At 42.8% G+C, this 19309-nt stretch overlaps 1 protein-coding gene across 1 annotated transcript in view; it reads left to right on the forward strand.

Annotated features, from left to right (window-relative positions):
• The window catches only part of LOC311111006 (echinoderm microtubule-associated protein-like 6), a gene marked incomplete at its 3' end in the record, with an annotated part of 53723 nt that overhangs the window by 19160 nt on the left and 15254 nt on the right, over nucleotides 1–19309 (forward strand). The window contains exons 14-32 of the mRNA XM_084153689.1: nucleotides 2784–2986; nucleotides 4338–4449; nucleotides 4812–4939; nucleotides 5433–5574; nucleotides 6010–6162; nucleotides 6619–6750; nucleotides 6859–6947; nucleotides 7078–7254; nucleotides 7436–7640; nucleotides 8143–8269; nucleotides 13854–13932; nucleotides 14176–14305; nucleotides 14429–14527; nucleotides 15875–16075; nucleotides 16247–16455; nucleotides 16611–16768; nucleotides 17423–17537; nucleotides 18489–18677; nucleotides 18929–19101. Coding sequence (XP_084009815.1) covers nucleotides 2784–2986; nucleotides 4338–4449; nucleotides 4812–4939; nucleotides 5433–5574; nucleotides 6010–6162; nucleotides 6619–6750; nucleotides 6859–6947; nucleotides 7078–7254; nucleotides 7436–7640; nucleotides 8143–8269; nucleotides 13854–13932; nucleotides 14176–14305; nucleotides 14429–14527; nucleotides 15875–16075; nucleotides 16247–16455; nucleotides 16611–16768; nucleotides 17423–17537; nucleotides 18489–18677; nucleotides 18929–19101 — 2821 coding nt within the window. The remainder of the gene's footprint in view (nucleotides 1–2783; nucleotides 2987–4337; nucleotides 4450–4811; nucleotides 4940–5432; nucleotides 5575–6009; nucleotides 6163–6618; nucleotides 6751–6858; nucleotides 6948–7077; nucleotides 7255–7435; nucleotides 7641–8142; nucleotides 8270–13853; nucleotides 13933–14175; nucleotides 14306–14428; nucleotides 14528–15874; nucleotides 16076–16246; nucleotides 16456–16610; nucleotides 16769–17422; nucleotides 17538–18488; nucleotides 18678–18928; nucleotides 19102–19309) is intronic.

A 19309-nucleotide genomic window follows, 5' to 3' on the forward strand; every position in this document is an offset into this window, starting at 1 on the left:
TCTCTCTCATACTGTCATTCTCATACCATCAGTCTCTCTCATACCATCAGTCTCTCTCATACTGTCTCTGTCATACCATCAGTCTCTCTCATACTATCAGTCTCTCTCATACCATCAGTCTCTCTCATACTATCAGTCTCTCTCATACCATCAGTCTCTCTCATACTATCAGTCTCTCTCATACTGTCAGTCTCTCTCATACCACCAGTCTCTCTCATACCATCAGTCTCTCTCATACTATCAGTCTCTCTCATACTATCAGTCTCTCTCATACTGTCAGTCTCTCATACCATCAGTCTCTCTCACACCATCAGTCTCTCTCATACTATCAGTCTCTCTCATATTAGCAGTCTCTCTCATACCATCAGTCTCTCTCATACTATCAGTCTATCTCATACTGTCAGTCTCATACCATCAGTCTCTCTCATACTATCAGTCTCTCTCATACCATCAGTCTTTCTCATACCATCAGTCTCTCTCATGCCATCAGTCTCTCTCATACCACCAGTCTCTCTCATACTATCAGTCTCTCTCATACTATAATTATCTCTCATACCATCAGTCTCTCTCATACTGTCAGTCTCATACCATCAGTCTCTCTCATACTATCAGTCTCTCTCATACCATCAGTCTCTCCCATACTATCAGTCTCTCTCATACTATCAGTCTCTCTCATACTATCAGTCTCTCTCATACTATCAGTCTCTCTCATACCATCAGTCTCTCTCATACTATCAGTCTCTCTCATACCATCAGTCTCTCTCATACCATCAGTCTATCTCATACTGTCAGTCTCATACCATCAGTCTCTCTCATACCATCAGTCCCTCTCATACCATCAGTCTCTCTCATACCATCAGTCTCTCTCATACTATCAGTCTATCTCATATTGTCAGTCTCATACCATCAGTCTCTCTCATACCATCAGTCTCTCTCATATTATCAGTCTCTCTCATACCACCAGTCCCTCTAATACCATCAGTCTCTCTCATACCATCAGTCTCTCTCATACTATAATTATCTCTCATACTATCAGTCTCTCTCATACTGTCAGTCTCATACCATCAGTCTCTCTCATACTATCAGTCTCTCTCATACCATCAGTCTCTCTCATATTATCAGTCTCTCTCATACCACCAGTCTCTCTCATACCATCAGTCTCTATCATGCCATCAGTCTCTCTCATACCACCAGTCTCTCTCATACTATCAGTCTCTCTCATACTATAATTATCTCTCATACTATCAGTCTCTCTCATACTGTCAGTATCATACCATCAGTCTCTCTCATACTATCAGTCTCTCTCATACTATCAGTCTCTCTCATACTATCAGTCTCTCTCATACTATCAGTCTCTCTCATACCATCAGTCTCTCTCATACTATCAGTCTCTCTCATACCATCAGTCTCTCTCATACTATCAGTCTCTCTCATACTATCAGTCTCTCTCATACTATCAGTCTCTCTCATACTGTCAGTCTCATACCATCAGTCTCTCTCATACCATCAGTCTCTCTCATACTATCAGTCTCTCTCATACTATCAGTCTATCTCATACTGTCAGTCTCATACCATCAGTCTCTCTCATACCATCAGTCTCTCTCATACCATCAGTCTCTCTCATACTATTAGTCTCTCTCATACTATCAGTCTATCTCATACTGTCAGTCTCATACTATCAGTCTCTCTCATACCATCAGTCTCTCTCATACCATCAGTCTCTCTCATACTATCAGTCTCTCTCATACTATCAGTCTCTCTCATACTATCAGTCTCTCTCATACTATCAGTCTCTCTCATACTAGCAGTATCTCTCATACTATCAGTCTCTCTCATACTATCAGTCTCTCTCATACCATCAGTCTATCTCATACTGTCAGTCTCTCTCATACCATCAGTCTCTCTCATACCATCAGTCTCTCTCATACCATCAGTCTCTCTCATACCATCAGTCTCTCTCATACCATCAGTCTCTCTCATACCATCAGTCTCTCTCATACTATTAGTCTCTCTCATACTAGCAGTATCTCTCATACTATCAGTCTCTCTCATACTATCAGTCTCTCTCATACCATCAGTCTCTCTCATACCATCAGTCTCTCTCATACCATCAGTCTCTCTCATACTATTAGTCTCTCTCATACTATCAGTCTATCTCATACTGTCAGTCTCATACTATCAGTCTCTCTCATACCATCAGTCTCTCTCATACCATCAGTCTCTCTCATACTATCAGTCTCTCTCATACTATCAGTCTCTCTCATACTATCAGTCTCTCTCATACTATCAGTCTCTCTCATACTAGCAGTATCTCTCATACTATCAGTCTCTCTCATACTATCAGTCTCTCTCATACCATCAGTCTATCTCATACTGTCAGTCTCATTATCAGTCTCATACCATCAGTCTCTCTCATACGATCAGTATCTCTCATACTATCAGTCTCTCTCATACTATCAGTCTCTCTCATACCATCAGTCTATCTCATACTGTTAGTCTCATTATCAGTCTCATACCATCAGTCTCTCTCATACCATCAGTCTCTCTCATACTATCAGTCTCTCTCTTTCTCGCTCCTCTCCTCTCATGTCCCTGCTTTTCTTTCAAGTATATACTTCCAGGTGTTTTCACACTGTGATTCTATCTTTAGGAAAGTGATCCAACCTGTCCAACCATTATTCTTGTGGACATAGGAACAGCTCTGTCTATCTTGTCAGGCATTGTATGTTTATGGAAATCAATTGATGTATACCTGAGTTTCTAATGGTGTGCTGTCTCTAAAGGTGGAGGCCTTATGTTCCAGCGAGGCGTCTTTGGGAACCTGGGGAAGCTGGAGACAATGATGTCGGTGTGTTACGGTCGGACAGACGAGCTGGTATTCTCTGGAGCCGCCACGGGGGACATATATGTCTGGAAGGAGCCTGTGCTGCTGAAGACCATCAAGGCCCACGACGGACCTGTGTTCGCCATGTTCTCCCTGGACAAGGTACTCTACTGAGTGTCAGCCCTGTCTGCTAACAACAGACTGTTGGTCAACTTTCCACTAATCTTATAATCATAATCTCATAATAATCATAGTCTCATAATAGGATCATCTTTATTGCGTAGTCATTTTGATCAGAGACTATTTGGAACGGCTCTGTATTGTACTCTGGTTTCCCCACACCCACTTGGTGTAAATATTGAATTGTCTTTCTCCCCATTGACTCATAAACGCCCTATAACTGCTCTATGATGACTTCACCATATGGAATTGATGCTATGTTGTTCGCTAGAGTAATATCCGCGTGATATTGTTGCTGCTGGCTGTAGTTATGGATGTGTTTAACTATAATTGGCATGTAGTTGAGGCAGTTATCAATATTGTATCGCTCTGATGAGGAGCTATGGAGAGATGTGATGTGTTGAGTCATGATGGTTCTTGTGTTTGGGGACAAACACAGCATCATTAGGCAGCATGATTAAGCCACACATAGATTCCTTGTTTTCCTAATTGGCCATTTGCAGCCTGTCATTTGACTGTGTGCAATACTATGCAGTCTTAATGACTGATGTAAACCTTGGTGTGTATTGCATCGTGCATCTCCCTCCTGATGCTGAGATGGGATTAAGTAAATGGATTGTCTCCCATGAACTTCTGTTCTGTGGAAAATTATTATTATCGCTATTTACTGTTACTAATGAAGAGTGGAGCGATTATAAACAATCAATCCTGTCTCTTGTCATCAGTCCATGATAGTGTTGTTAATTAAACATCTTCTAGTGTTTTCTCCCTCTTGTACAAATAGATTATCTATTTATTCACAATCTGTTCAAGTAGAGATGCCTTAGATCAAAACAAAATATTACAGTCTCATTAGATGTTACATTTATGTGATGCTGTTTCCAAAACCTTTCATCAGAGAAGCAGTCTTAAGTAAGATGTGGGAGGGCATTCCTGTGGGAGACCGCCGCTGAATTCCTGAAGTGTTGTTGTTGCTGCTGCTTCAGATCTTTGACAGGCCCTGTCTGCTAGTAGAAGTCATTGTAATTCCCAACTGCTTCTGTGTGTTGTGAAAGATGTCAGAGACAGACAGTACTTTTCATTTGTCTTCCCTCCATTCATACCTTCCTCCTGCACTTCATCATTCAACACTTCCTTCTCAGTTTCAAGACAAACTGATCCCCCTACCATCCTTCAGCAGTTCAGACAGACCTCTTGACAAGCTGTCATGCGGAACATTAGGGTAGGTCAGAGCCCCTGTCTCATCCGGCCCTCATCACTGTTAGTTTTCCTCAGTGTGGTTGTCAGTTGTGGAGTACGTTGGGTGATGTCCCTCTGCTGTTGTTCCCTCCAGGGCTTTGTGACAGGTGGGAAGGACGGGATGGTGGAGCTGTGGGACGACATGTTTGAGAGATGCCTGAAGACCTACGCCATCAAGAGAGCAGCCCTCTCCCCGGGATCTAAAGGTAGGATACCACGTTTGACTCCGTTCTATTTATTCCATTCCAGCCATTACAATGAGCCCTTCCTCCTATAGCTCCTCCCACCAGCCTCCATAACACTCCCTACAGTAACTGACAGTCAACCAAAGTCTATGACACATACAGAAACACTATCTGAGAAGTGCTGTAATTCTCTCTTGAAGGCATGCTCTGACCATGTAAAACACATACCTGTACCACTGTGTCCTCCTCTAGTTAGTGCTGCCATCTCGTGGACTCATGTAAAAATGCAGTTATATTTTTAATATTCCTTCTATCTGCTGCTATCGATCTGGGAGGATTTCACGGCTACAGCTATATTTAGTCTGTATGTGTGTGTCCCCCAGGGCTGCTCTTGGAGGACAACCCCTCCATTCGTGCCATAACTCTGGGACACGGACACATCCTGGTGGGAACCAAGAATGGAGAAATACTTGAAATAGACAAGAGTGGACCCATGACCCTGCTAGTCCAGGTGTGTGTGTGTGTGTGTGTGTGTGTGTGTGTGTGTGTGTGTGTGTGTGTGTGTGTGTGTGTGTGTTGTGACCGTGCGTGTGTACGTGTGTGTGTGCGTGTGTCTATGCTTCCTTGCATGCATGTGTGTTTCTGACTGTCAGTGCATCGCTGTTGTAGTTCCCTCCTATGGCCCAACCCTTACAGCTCAGAGTCAGAGCCTCCCAGACTCCTTAGCGGTCAGGTATGTGTGCTCTGTTGCCATGGTGAACAGACCTGATGGGAATGGGTTATGAAGGATCAGTATGGAAGTGTTGTTGGGTAAAATTGACTGCTGCTATCTGGGATGCGATGGATTGAGGCTTTTGTTTAGCCTGTCACTCATACTCCACGTCAATATGAACACAATGTACAGTATTGTCCTGAGAAAAAATAGTGGATTAGGTGTAATGGTTCAGGGCATGTCAACTGTGATTGACTGACAGCTGTGTGTCCGTCTGTTGCTATGGTTACAGGGTCACATGGACGGCGAGGTGTGGGGTCTTGCTGCTCACCCCCTGCTCCCCATATGTGCCACAGTGAGTGACGACAAAACCCTGCGGATATGGGAGCTCTTCACCATCCACCGCATGGTAGCCGTTCGCAAACTTAAAAAAGGTACTGCTGAATGTTGATATCTTCCTCGACTAATGAGTCATTAACTCCCATGATCATCAACAAACATACAGATGTAGGATCGTAATTTGAGCCAGTTTGCTACAGCAGGAACATAATCCTGCAGCAACAGGAAATGTGGATTATAATTAATGGATATTTTAGTAGGGCTTGATACATTTTTCGTAAGGGCAAATCAGGTCTGAAATATCAGTTAAAATTACAAACTTTAGAAGCCTTTTAAAAACTCTAATACACTCCAAGTTTGCATTTCCTGCTTTGCGGGTAAATTCTCAGCAACAAAAGAGTGATCAAATTAAGATCCTACATCTGTAAGGTACCCTAGTGTAACCTTCTGTGTCTGTCAGTCTATGTCTGTATCTCCATTTTGGAAGTGTTTAACTCTGTGTGTACGTGTGTGTGGTGTGTGTGTATCAGGTGGAAGATGCTGTGCCTTCTCCCCTGATGGGAAGGCCTTAGCGGTGGGCCTCAATGATGGTAGTTTCCTGGTGGTGAACTCTGACACCCTGGAGGACCTGGTGTCCTTCCATCACAGGAAGGAGTCTATTTCTGACGTCAGGTTTTCACAAGGTAAACTTTGACATAGACTGTGTACTATCAGCCGACTGGATCACTTATCATTGATATGTTCATTCACTGCTGTTTGTATTTCATAACACTGATAATATGCATGGGTATTTTATTAGTATTTTATTTGAGTTAAACTGTTCCTAATATACACTCATAGAAAAAAGGGTTCCAAAAGGGTTCTTCGGCTGTCCTCATAGGATAACCCTTTTTGGTTCCAGGTAGAACCCTTTTTGGTTCCAGGTTGAATCCTCTGTGAAAAGGGTTCAACCTGGAACCAAAAGGCTTCTACTTGGCACCGAAAAGGGTTCTCCAAAGGGTTCTCCTATGGGGACAGCCGAATAACCCTTTTAGGTTCTAGATAGCACCTTTTTTTCTAAGAGTGTATTGAGGTTTCACTGAATAGCATTATCACCCACCTGGCTGAGGTGTTGATCACTGGTTCTATGGCTTCCTTAGACGCTGGTAAATACCTCGCTGTAGCCTCTCATGATAACTTTGTGGATATCTACAATGTGCTGTCCAGCAAGAGGGTGGGAATCTGTAAAGGAGCTTCAAGCTATATCACTCATATAGACTGGGACTCTCGTGGTGAGTTTATGGTGTAATTGCCAGAGGAGCATGAATACCCCTTAGTAGTCTGTAGGTACAACTTCTATTTTGTCCTTGGATTCTGAGAAAGTTATTTTTTTTATGTAGGTAAATTGCTGCAAGTAAATTCAGGTGCCAAAGAGCAATTATTCTTCGAAGCCCCAAGAGGGAAGAGACAAACCATAAGAAATTCTGAGGTAAGAGACCCAACTGAGATTGTCATTTTTCTCAGCTAGACATCAAATATAAATGGACACTCCATGAAAGCAGGAGGCAGTGTTTAACACACTGTGTGTGTGTACGCGCGTTCCTGTTTCCGCCTGTCAGATAGAGAAGATGGAGTGGGCTACCTGGACATGTGTCCTAGGCCCCACCTGTGAGGGGATCTGGCCCACCCACAGTGACATCACAGACGTCAATGCCGCCTCGCTCACCAAAGACAAGAAGCTGCTCGCCACCGGAGACGACTTTGGCTTCCTCAAGCTCTTCAGCTATCCAGCCAGGGTGCGACAGCTCAGACAGGCACTAGTGTTAAATTACATTTTACTCACTTGAACTGAAATGGAATTGACCCCAATGCTGGTACATGTCTCTGTTGTTGACTCAAGTTGAATGTTGTCCCTTGGTTCAACTTGGTTCAATGTTGTCTCTTGGTTCAACTTGGCACTGTCTGCTCCCCCCTCAGGGTCAATATGCCCGCTTCAAGAAGTATGTGGGCCACAGTGCCCATGTAACTAACGTGCGATGGGCACAAGATGACGCCACGCTACTGACGCTGGGCGGAGCTGACACAGCACTGATGATTTGGAGCCTGGAGAGAACCGGAGAGGGTCACAGGGAGAACCCTGTGGACAGCGAGGAGTCAGACGATGACATTGAGGAGGACGGAGGTAAAAGCCAAGCCTTTAGACTACTGATCCATACAGTACAGTAGTATACAGTAGTACTATATACAGTAGTACTTTACATTTACATTTTAGTCATTTAGCAGACGCTCTTATCCAGAGCGACTTACAGTTAGTGAGTGCATACATTTTTCTAACTTGTGGGTGGAAGGTAGCCTAGTGGTTAGAATGTTGGGCCAGTAACTGAAAGGTCACTGGTTCGAATACCCAAGGTGAAAAATCTGTTGGTGCCCTTGAGCAAGGCACTTAACTCTAATTTGCACCAGGGGCGCCGTACTACTATGTCTGACCCTGTACAAAAGCACATTTCACTGCAACTATCCTGTGTATGAAACATATATATTAATTTTTACAACTCTCTCACAATCTACTCTCAGAACTCCCATAGAACATTCTCAACAAACACACACAAAGCTATCCTGATCAAATACTACTTTTTACACACTGCTCTAATTGGCTGAGTCTCTTCCTGTGGGCGTGTCTGTAGGGTATGACAGTGATGTGGCAAGGGAGAACAGCATCGACTACACCACTAAGATCTATGCTGTCAGCATCCGGGGTATGTGTGGCATCAAACCCCACCAGCAACTGAAGGAGGTGTCACCAGAGGAAAGGTACACCCCCACACCTCTGTCTCTGTCACTTCTCCCTTCCCGCTCGTATGCCTAAACTGTCCAGCTTCTGTTTAGGGACTGGTTGTTGTCACTCAGTGATAGAGCTTAAAAATTAGAGAGTTTCTTGGCCCCTGACCATTGTGTTGTGTGTAGATTTGAAACAATTTAAAGTCTGAGGCAGTGACAATAAAAAATGGGTAAGTTTTATCTGTTATGTTAGGCCTCAAAAGTCTGTTAAAGTCTTGATCGTAATCAGGCTGCCATCACCTTCCAACGCTATTTGATTATCTCTACAGGAATGCTTATAGAGTCCTCTGGTGTCAGAAACAGGAACTGCACCTGTCTTTTTTGTAAGTTAAAAAAGACTTAGTTTACCAGTACACAGCTACTTGAGTATAATTAACATCTACAGTATTTATCCTTTTGTAAAGCCTCAGAGGTGGTCATTGTAGGGTTGACATGGATATAGAGTTTGGTCTTGCTTTTTTATGATACAGAGTGAGTTGACTTTTACTGCTTAGCTGACAGCATTTGAAGTGTAAGGGAAGACTGCGTGGGGTTTGTTTTCATGTTAGACTATTTCAAATAGAATATGAGGCCTGATTTAATTTGATAGACATTATAGACTACTCTTTACTTATCTGTACTACTTGCATTAAAAAAATAGACATTTTATGCTCATAGAAAGATCTTTATCACCATTTCCATGTTATGTCTTTCTGCACTTTGAGTGTACATGTGTACCATATGTGTTCTCTCTAATACTCTCTCTCTCTATTCACCTCTGTTGCTATGATACTGTGGATTGTCCTTTGCATGTATTGTGGATGTAGCCCATTGATATTGTATGCTGTGTGCATGTTTATGTGTGGTCCATCTATCTTTGGATTGTTGGGTGTACATGTTTGGGTTGTAATCTATGTGGTGTCACAGTATGAGATTGCATGTACTTGTGGCTTTGGTGGAATCTTGTCAAAGTATTGCACAATGTTATGTGCATGTGTAGCAGGAGTGCTCTCTCGAGCTTCAGTGTGATATCTGTTGCTATGATACCGTTATGTTGTTTATACAGAACATATACAGTATCATTGGTATGATCTCAGTTGCTTTGAGACTGTATAAAGTATATATTGCCACATCCATATAACTGGCTAATCAGCTATGTGCAGCTAGGGGAAGTCAAAAATATAGTGTGTAAATGGCATGCATAGCCCGAGGAGACAATGATTGATTTCTGTCAAAGCCGAAGGATGCGTTGCCGCAAATTGAATTCTAAGCCCTAAAATTAATATTATTTACCATGACACTCCCCACTATTCTGCATCATTGTCACATATAGCAGTGCTGTTACGTATGGAGGACTTTGACTTTGCCCTCTGTGCGTTCTCTTTTATAGAATGTGTAGAATAACATTTCCCAATGATACAACATCACAGAATGACAGGAAACATGAAATAGTTACAGAACATGAACCAGTGAAGAACCAATCATATGCGTTCTTCCATTTTGTAGAATGTTATGAATTTGTAAGTGCATAACATCCTGTTCAATCTCTTTAATATCTCTATTGTTATGCTGTTCAATCTCTTTAATATCTCTATTGTTATGCTGTTCAATCTCTTTAATATCTCTATTGTGTTTTAACTTGCATTCCTTTGGAGGCAGGGCATTGTCAAGTAAGTATGACCTATGCATACGTTCTGTGTTAGCTATGGGATGTGGGTGGTATTTCCATACACTGGTTGTGCAGAGATGAGGATAGTAGTAGAGTGAGTAGGGAGAATATCTACCATTCAGTAGAGTATATGGTGTTGTTATTTTAATCCAGGGATTTCAACAGAATGGACATTTTTTCCATGTTTTTCTTTTTATGACCGTACGTACTTTACATTTTATCCAAAAATGTTTGTTCATTCACTGATCTCCTATAATGGTACTACAGGAAGCAGTTCTGAAAAACCCGAATTTTCTAGTCATCTATTTCTCTGGACTCTGGGCATAATCTCCCTTAGCCCATGGGTCTCAATATCACTCATCTTGCTCAAAATCTGGTCAACGTGAAGTTATGTAAATTGCACGAGTAAGACATTTTATTTGATATCAGTTTTGTGTCATTTGTATCACAATTTATTTTGTAGAGAGCACTCCGAGTACAGTAACGATCTACCAAGTGACGCTGGAGGAGACTTTCTTTCTTTCTTTCTTTCTTTCTTTCTTTCTTTCTTTCTTTCTTTCTTTCTTTCTTTCTTTCTTTCTTTCTTTCTTTTTTTCTTTCTTTCTTTCTTTCTCTCTACCTCTCTTTTCCTCTTCTCCTCTCGTGGAGCCCCAGACATCACAGGACATTGTTTTCCCATAACCCCTTGGGGGATGAGATCGAGGCACTGACGCATTTCTCTCTTCCTGTGCCCCTCCTCCTCCTCCTCTCATAGGAGCTCTATTGCACAGTTTGCACAGGGACCCCAGGGTATGACCCCCTCCCCTTATCGCTCTGTAGACTGGTGCACTCTCTCATTCCACACTTCTCCTCCGAGCTGTCTCTCTCTCTCTTTCTAGCATGCTGACAGTAGGCTGACAGTCAGAGCATGGTGTGCAGCAGCCAGGAATGATGGCTAATAGCTCTCCAGGTTGCTTTTTGCATGAGCATAGAGCCTTTATAGCTATACTGAGTCCCCTCGGACTCCGACCTGCGTCCTCTAAACCTCTCACTTGGTTCTGTCCACTGCTCTCAAGGGGATCCAGGTAAAGTGGGCTACTTGTGTCTATCACACTGTGTGTGTACACTGTGGCTTCAGGTCCACGTGTTTCTCTGTGATGTTCTGACGTTCTGTATGTTTGTTCTTGCATGGTGGCAGTCAGCTCATCTCATTCCCATCTGATCAGAACTGCATGTTTGCATCCAGACTGCAGAGTTTCACACCCAGTGGGGCTTTTTTTCCATCTTCTCTTTCCTGTTCAGATCGAGACATGGAGCTAGGCAGCATCCCTCTATGATCCTACAATCCTAGCTCAGCATGAAACATTTTACAATCAGTCCGCAGGAGTTAGTTACTACACTACTACAGATATTGAATCTGTGGTGTTATGTGGCAACACTAAACTCTGATATGCTGATTGAACTCATTTCAGAGCACATAGACACTGACAATATTGTTAAAACACATGGGGAAGAGGGAGTCTGATTGCTGAATGAAACAGGAGAAAGTAGATGTTGGAAATATTAGCTCCCTGCCATGCAAGATCATCCAAACAATGCTGGTTAAATGCTGTTCAGACAAACAGAGAAGAACGGTAGTGTCTGTCAGCTGTAAGGAGTGTAAACTATGTTTGTGATCACAGCTATTACCTTTGGGCTAGTGCCAGTGAGCTGGAACCTTATCTTGTAAGACACGGCTGTAGTTATACCAGGCTATTGCACACAGTGGCAGTGCTGTATAACTAATGCTTCTGCATCGTCATTGCACTGTTCAACCTCCTGTGGGATTTCAACCTCCAAGGTCTTCTTCAATATGTGTTTCCCTGTTAACTTGTAGACTCTCTGTCTGTGTGGGTATGCACGGGAGCATGCACACATTTCCGTGAACCTTTGACAAGGAGCAATAACTTAATAACTTATATTCTTTCTTTAATGGCCCTGTGTTTTTGTGTCAACTATCAATAGTATTGATATGTCAGATGTTTTACATGGTCAGACTGTTAACCCGTGAGAGTGACCATGGACCTCAGGTCTCAGCCAGGACACATCACTGTGGTAACCAACACCACCTAGGAAATCTAATTTTCCAACACATCCAATGACTTCATTTTTAAGGAGAGTGGAATTCCACTCACTTTAAAGGAGCAATCTGCGATTGCTACATCAACTGCAGATTGCCCCTTTTTAAGTATTTTTATTTTATAGGGAGAGATTTCAATGAGGGGGAGACAGAGAGGGAAATACAGGGAAGGCTTCACTGAGAGGCAGGGGCAGATGTGATGCATGTAGCAGTGTAGAGCTCCTAGAGACTGACTCAGAGACTGAGTGGAATTGTATTCTGTGGCTCACTGTGGCTCATTGCCATTCATGTTAAATGTGGCCTCAGCCAACTGGTGTAATGTGTCATTATTGGTGTGATCCTTATGTGAAAGTTGACGCTTGTTAACATTGTGAATGTGATGTGCCCACCTTGGTGACATGTGTGCAGCGGCTGGCCAAAATTCATAAATGTGGAAAATGTCAGTGATGTATGCAATTTTATATGTAGCACTGAATCTGTCTGTAGATATTGTGTTATATGTACTGTGTGTGTGTCATGAGGCACACTGAATGTTTGTGTATTATAAACAGTAAAGCATATCATGAGTGATGAACAAACAATGATGTACTGTAGCAATGCTTAACAATGTTTATATTCAGAGTGATGACTGATTGCAGCTGTTTTGTTCTCTCTGAGTTCCTCAAGCTGTAGTTTATTCCATAGATCTTTTCTATCTCACAATCTCTCTTTTCTATCTCACAATCTCTCTTTTCTATCTCACAATCTCTCTTTTCTATCTCACAATCTCTCTTTTCTTTCTCACAATCTCTCTTTTCTTTCTCACAATCTCTCTTTTCTTTCTCACAATCTCTCTTTTCTTTCTCACAATCTCTCTTTTCTATCTCACAATCTCTCTTTTCTATCTCACAATCTCTCTTTTCTATCTCACAATCTCTCTTTTCTTTCTCACAATCTCTCTTTTCTTTCTCACAATCTCTCTTTTCTTTCTCACAATCTCTCTTTTCTTTCTCACAATCTCTCTTTTCTTTCTCACAATCTCTCTTTTCTTTCTCACAATCTCTCTTTTCTTTCTCACAATCTCTCTTTTCTTTCTCACAATCTCTCTTTTCTTTCTCACAATCTCTCTTTTCTTTCTCACAATCTCTCTTTTCTTTCTCACAATCTCTCTTTTCTTTCTCACAATCTCTCTTTTCTATCTCACAATCTCTCTTTTCTATCTCACAATCTCTCTTTTCTATCTCACAATCTCTCTTTTCTATCTCACAATCTCTCTTTTCTATCTCACAATCTCTCTTTTCTATCTCACAATCTCTCTTTTCTATCTCACAATCTCTCTTTTCTTTCTCACAATCTCTCTTTTCTATCTCACAATCTCTCTTTTCTATCTCACAATCTCTCTTTTCTTTCTCACAATCTCTCTTTTCTATCTCACAATCTCTCTTTTCTTTCTCACAATCTCTCTTTTCTATCTCACAATCTCTCTTTTCTATCTCACAATCTCTCTTTTCTTTCTCACAATCTCTCTTTTCTATCTCACAATCTCTCTTTTCTATCTCACAATCTCTCTTTTCTTTCTCACAATCTCTCTTTTCTTTCTCACAATCTCTCTTTTCTTTCTGTTTTTGTTTCTATCTCTCTCGTGTCAGACTAGACAGACATTTTATAACTTGGTCTAATCTATCCTTAATAGGGCACAGCAATGCCACATAATGAAATCGCTCTGAGAAAACGTGACGTGGGTTTTTTGAAGTTCTGTGGTACACATGTTAAAATACTGTATCTGTCCAATATATCTGCTGTGTGAGGTACTATCTGTTTACTCACTGCAGGCCTCCTGTTAGCCGAGCTGCTCCCCAACCAGAGAAGCTGCAGAAGAACAACATCACCAAAAAGAAGAAGCTTGTCGAGGTTTGTTTCACGGTGGTGTTGATGTTTACTCTGAATAACTCTGATGTCATACTCAACACGTTACAAAATCACATCAAATCAAATTGTATTGGTCACATACACATATTTAGCAGATGTTATTGCGGGTGTCACGAAATGCTTGTAGCATGTTACATTTTTAACTGTTTCTTTTTTAATGAACCGTTGTTGGGTACGTTTGGTGCGCTGTGGGATGTGATTGGTCGGTGATGTGTGTACTTCCAGGACCTGGTGCTGGACCACGTGTTTGGGTTCAGGGGCTTCGATTGTCGTAACAACCTTCACTACCTCAACGACGGCGCCGACATCGTCTTCCACACAGCAGCCACGGCCATGGTGCACAGCCTCTCCACCGGTACAGCTACACGTTCTCACTTTTGCTTTTGGATACCATCTGCCACATTGACTTCAGGCCTTGTGATTTGAAAGGCGTGTACATGATAAGATGAAGATGAACTCTGTTGCTATTTCTCCTCAGGGACTCAGAGTTTCTACTTGGAACATACAGACGACATCCTCTGTTTGACCATCAATCAACATCCTAAATACAAAAATGTAATCGCTACAGGACAGATTGGTATGTACTGTTCTGCAGTGAATGAACGTTTCATTTTATTGTAGTTACATGTTTATGTATTTTGCATGTACTTGTATGTACTTATCCATAGCATTTGTGTGTGGGTATATGAGAGAGAGAGAGAGAGAGAGAGAGAGAGAGAGAGAGAGAGAGAGAGAGAGAGAGAGAGAGAGAGAGAGAGAGAGAGAGAGAGAGAGAGAGAGAGAGAGAGAGAGAGAGAGAGAGAGAGAGAGAGAGAGAGAGAGAGAGAGAGAGACATTGAATGCCCATGTTTAGCCTTATCTTCTTAGCTTCTCAACATCCTAAATACAAAAATGTAATCGCTACAGGACAGATTGGTATGTACTGTTCTGCAGTGAATGAACGTTTCATTTTATTGTAGTTACATGTTTATGTATTTTGCATGTACTTGTATGTACTTATCCATAGCATTTGTGTGTGGGTATATGAGAGAGAGAGAGAGAGAGAGAGAGAGAGAGAGAGAGAGAGAGAGAGAGAGAGAGAGAGAGAGAGAGAGAGAGAGAGAGAGAGAGAGAGAGAGAGAGAGAGAGAGAGAGAGAGAGAGAGAGAGAGAGAGAGAGAGAGAGAGAGAGAGAGAGAGAGAGAGAGAGAGAGAGAGAGAGAGAGAGAGAGAGAGAGAGAGAGAGAGAGAGAGAGAGAGAGAGAGAGAGAGAGAGAGAGAGAGAGAGAGAGAGAGAGAGAGAGAGAGAGAGAGAGAGAGAGAGAGAGAGAGAGAGAGAGACATTGAATGCCCATGTTTAGCCTTATCTTCTTAGCATTTTTCTGGGCCTTTTTTGGGGACTTGTTCAGTCTGCATTGACACATTTAAATGTTGTTTGTTGCTAGAATGAGTTTTTATGGGTGCTTAATATCATGGCCCTCAGCAGCATCTGAGAAGGCACTCACTTTACATTTCATTTGTTCTTTTGCTGCCTAATTTCCCATCGATCACACACCACAGGTGAAGTGACAGACTTGCCAGGTAAACCCCCCCCCCCCCCCCCCCCTCCAGATTGACCTTTGCAGTGTGCCCTACCGTTAAAATACCTATTGGCCGGTTTCCCGGGCACAGATTAAGCCCAGTCCTGGAATAAAAAAGCAAACTCAATGAAAAAAATGAAATAATCTTAATCTATGTCGGGGAAACCACCCCAATAGGTTTACCCTCTTATTGCTGTTCTCCTGCAGTTTCCCAGTGGCCTGTCCTGTGTTTTCTATCCTTAGCTTGTCCAGTAGTTATCCCTCTGTATTCAACCCTACTTTACTGTCCTTTTTTACCCAGTACTATAATACAGCCAATCAAATGCCCTGGACAGCTCCATACTGTAGCCCTGTACACTGGCTCAGACTATGGTGCTTTTCTCTGTGCTCCAGGCACCACCCCCTCCATCCACGTGTGGGACGCCATGAGTAAACAGACGCTGTCGATCCTGCGCTGCTCTCACGCCAAGGGGGTGGCCTACGTCAACTTCAGCGCCACGGGAAAGCTGCTGCTCTCTGTGGGGGTGGAGCCTGAACACACCATCACTGTTTGGAGCTGGCAGGAAGGTGAGCCATTCTGCCCCTGGTAATATACACTGAGATGGTGGTAGGCTACAGGTTAGATTGGTCTGTGCATTTTTGGGATCGCTAATCGTAACAATGTTGTTAGATATCACTCTGTAACTGTAAATAGCAGGTCGTAGGAGTGTTTGCGCTTGTGTGGGTTCCCCTGTCCAGGTGCTAAAGTGACCAGTAAAGGTGGCCATCCAGACAGGATCTTCGTAGTGGAGTTCCGGCCAGACTCGGACTCTCAGTTTGTGTCTGTTGGGATCAAGCACATCAAGTTCTGGACGCTGGCTGGAGGCTCTCTCATGTATAAGAAGGGAGTGGTGGGCTCAGTGGAGGGCGGCAGGATGCAGACCATGCTTTCTGTGGCCTTCGGTGCGGTGAGTATCGACAAAATTTGACACTAAACTCTTTAGTCTACCCTAATGGATTGGATTCACCCTAAACTAATGTAATCAGCTATGTTTTCTGTAATTAATTTCAGAGATACATTAAACGGTTTTGTGATCCTGACCTTAGGTTTCTCTTCCTGCAGAATAACCTAACATTCACGGGTGCCATAAACGGGGATGTGTACGTATGGAAAGACCACTTCCTGCTTCGTGTCGTGGCTAAAGCCCACACCGGGCCAGTGTTCACCATGTACACCACACTGAGGGACGGCCTCATCGTCACAGGGGGCAAGGAGAGGCCGTGAGTACCGTACTGCTGCTCAACCATTTACAGTTTACATTTTAGTCATTTATCAGATGCTCTTATCCAGAGCGACTTACAGGAGCAATTAGGGTTAAGTGTTTTGCTCAAGGGCACATCGACTGATTTTTCACCTAGTCGGCTCGGGGATTTGAAACAGTGACCTTTCAGTTACTGGCCCAATGCTCTTAACGGGATATTTTGGCAATGAGGCCATTTATCTACTAGCATGCTAGTAGATACTCATAGACTTCCAGTCATTGCGCTAACTACCTCTAATTTCCTTCATACTAGACACAGAGACATAAAGATGGTATCCACTAGTTCATCTGACTCTGGGGATGTAGATAAAGAGCCTCACTGCCAAACATCCTGAAGTATCCCTTTAACCACTAGTCTACCTGCTACCAAGACCACTGACAATCCCCTCATAATGATCCCCTTATAACACTCACCTCCTTGAGACCACACCATTAATTCGAACCTAAAGTAACAAGACACACTAGCACCAAAAATCACATCTGGAATTCCACTGGATTACATTAATAATAGTTCTGAATCTCAGTTAACACTCTATCCTCTATGATGATGATACATGGATGATGATGAGGAGGATGATTATGATGGTGTGTGTGCGTGCGTGCACTTTCTCAGTACAAAGGAGGGCGGTGCAGTGAAACTGTGGGACCAGGAGATGAAGCGTTGCCGAGCGTTCCAGCTGGAGACGGGCCAAACTGTTGAGTGTGTGAGGTCCGTTTGTCGGGGAAAGGTGAGTTCAGCACAGCCAGCATACACCCCAGTGGGAGAGACTTTTAGCCTACAGCAGATGTTAAACCTGAAAGCAACTCGCTGAACATTCCTTTTGGAAATCAATATACTGTAGCGATATTATATATTATATACAATTTATTGATTTTAATTGAATATCATAGTCATTTAGCAGACGCTCTTATCCAGAGCGACTTACAGGAGCAATTAGGGTTAAGTGCCTTGCTCAAGGGCGTATCGACTGATTTTTCACCTAGTTGGCTCTGGGATTTGAACCAGCAACTTTTTGGTTACTTGCCCAATGCTCTTAACCGCCAGACTACCTGCCGCAGCAGAGAAGGTACCCATTGGATAGACTAATGATTGGACATGAGATTAGCATTCAGAATTTGTTTCCCTTTATAATGGCAAAATCTATTTGGTGCTCTTTCATACTCTTGTTTATTTTCCCTGTACTGCAACATAACATTTTGTTGCAGAGTTGAGATATTCAGGTTCAGAGCAGGTAATGATGCATCAAATACAATCACTTATTTTTTCCATAGAAAAATGGATAGCTCAGTCATTTTGTTTGGAAATGGCTTTGTTTGCTTTCTTGTGACCTTCCCATATTGTAGCAACCTTCAGTAGCTCTTAGCCTACCCAGCAGCTTTAGCCACCTTTACAGTAGTAGTATTGGAGATGTGACATGTTGCTTGAACCAGTCTATCATGTCAAGTTTGTAAAGTTTATAGCTCTAGCACGATTGAAATGTAAAGGTAATTTCCAATTGAGCCGACATATGCAGCGTTTACCATGAATGCTGTCTCTGCGAAAGCAGGAACAGTACCTTTATATTTCAATCGCACTATAGTGCTGAACTTCAGCGATACGGATTGAAGCGAGCCCTAAGTCTATAGCTAGGGTTTTGAAGGGTTCAAAACATTAACCTTCTTGTGTCCCTGTCTACCAGGGTAAGATTTTGGTAGGTACAAAGGATGGTGAGATCATTGAGGTGGGAGAGAAGAACGCTGCGTCCAACATTCTGATCAACGGTCACATGCAGGGGGAGATCTGGGGCCTGGCCACCCACCCCTCTAAAGACCTGTTCATCTCCGCCAGCGACGATTGCACCATCCGCATATGGGACCTGGCCGACAAGGTACAGCACAAATAAATACTATGTGTTTCCAATGGTCTGCTGAGTAGAGAAGTTGTGTTTTGAACTTACATTGAATGTCTTAAATGATTTATTGCAGAAACAACTTTTTTGAATCTCAAATCTGTGTGAAATTACGTTTGTGTTCTTGGTTTCCTTTGCACCTGAATTTATTTAGTTAACTGTTGAATGGTAACATACCGTCCTATGTCATGTTTTGTTGTCTACAACCCTGCTGTCTGTTTCCCTGCTAGAAACTGCTGAACAAGGTGAGCCTGGGCCACCCAGCCAAGTGTGCCAGCTACAGTCCCGATGGGGAGATGGTGTCTGTGGGCATGAAGAATGGGGAGTTCATCATCCTCCTCACCAACTCACTCAAGATGTGGGGCAAGAAACGAGACCGCAGTGCTGCCATACAGGACATCAGGTAACAACTGAGGGGACATAGGAGCTACCTGGAGCCGGGCTCTAGCACTTTGACTAGACTCATGTCCATATCCTGGCAGTAACCCTAGCATCAACCCTAACCCTATCTTCATGTCCACATCCTGGCAGTGACCTTAGCATCAACCATAACCCTAGCTTCATGTCCACATCCTGGCAGTGACCTTAGCATTAACCATAACCCTAGCTTC

Source organism: Coregonus lavaretus (genome assembly GCF_964263955.1).
Source record: "Coregonus lavaretus genome assembly, chromosome: 36".
Classification (NCBI taxonomy): domain Eukaryota; kingdom Metazoa; phylum Chordata; class Actinopteri; order Salmoniformes; family Salmonidae; genus Coregonus; species Coregonus lavaretus.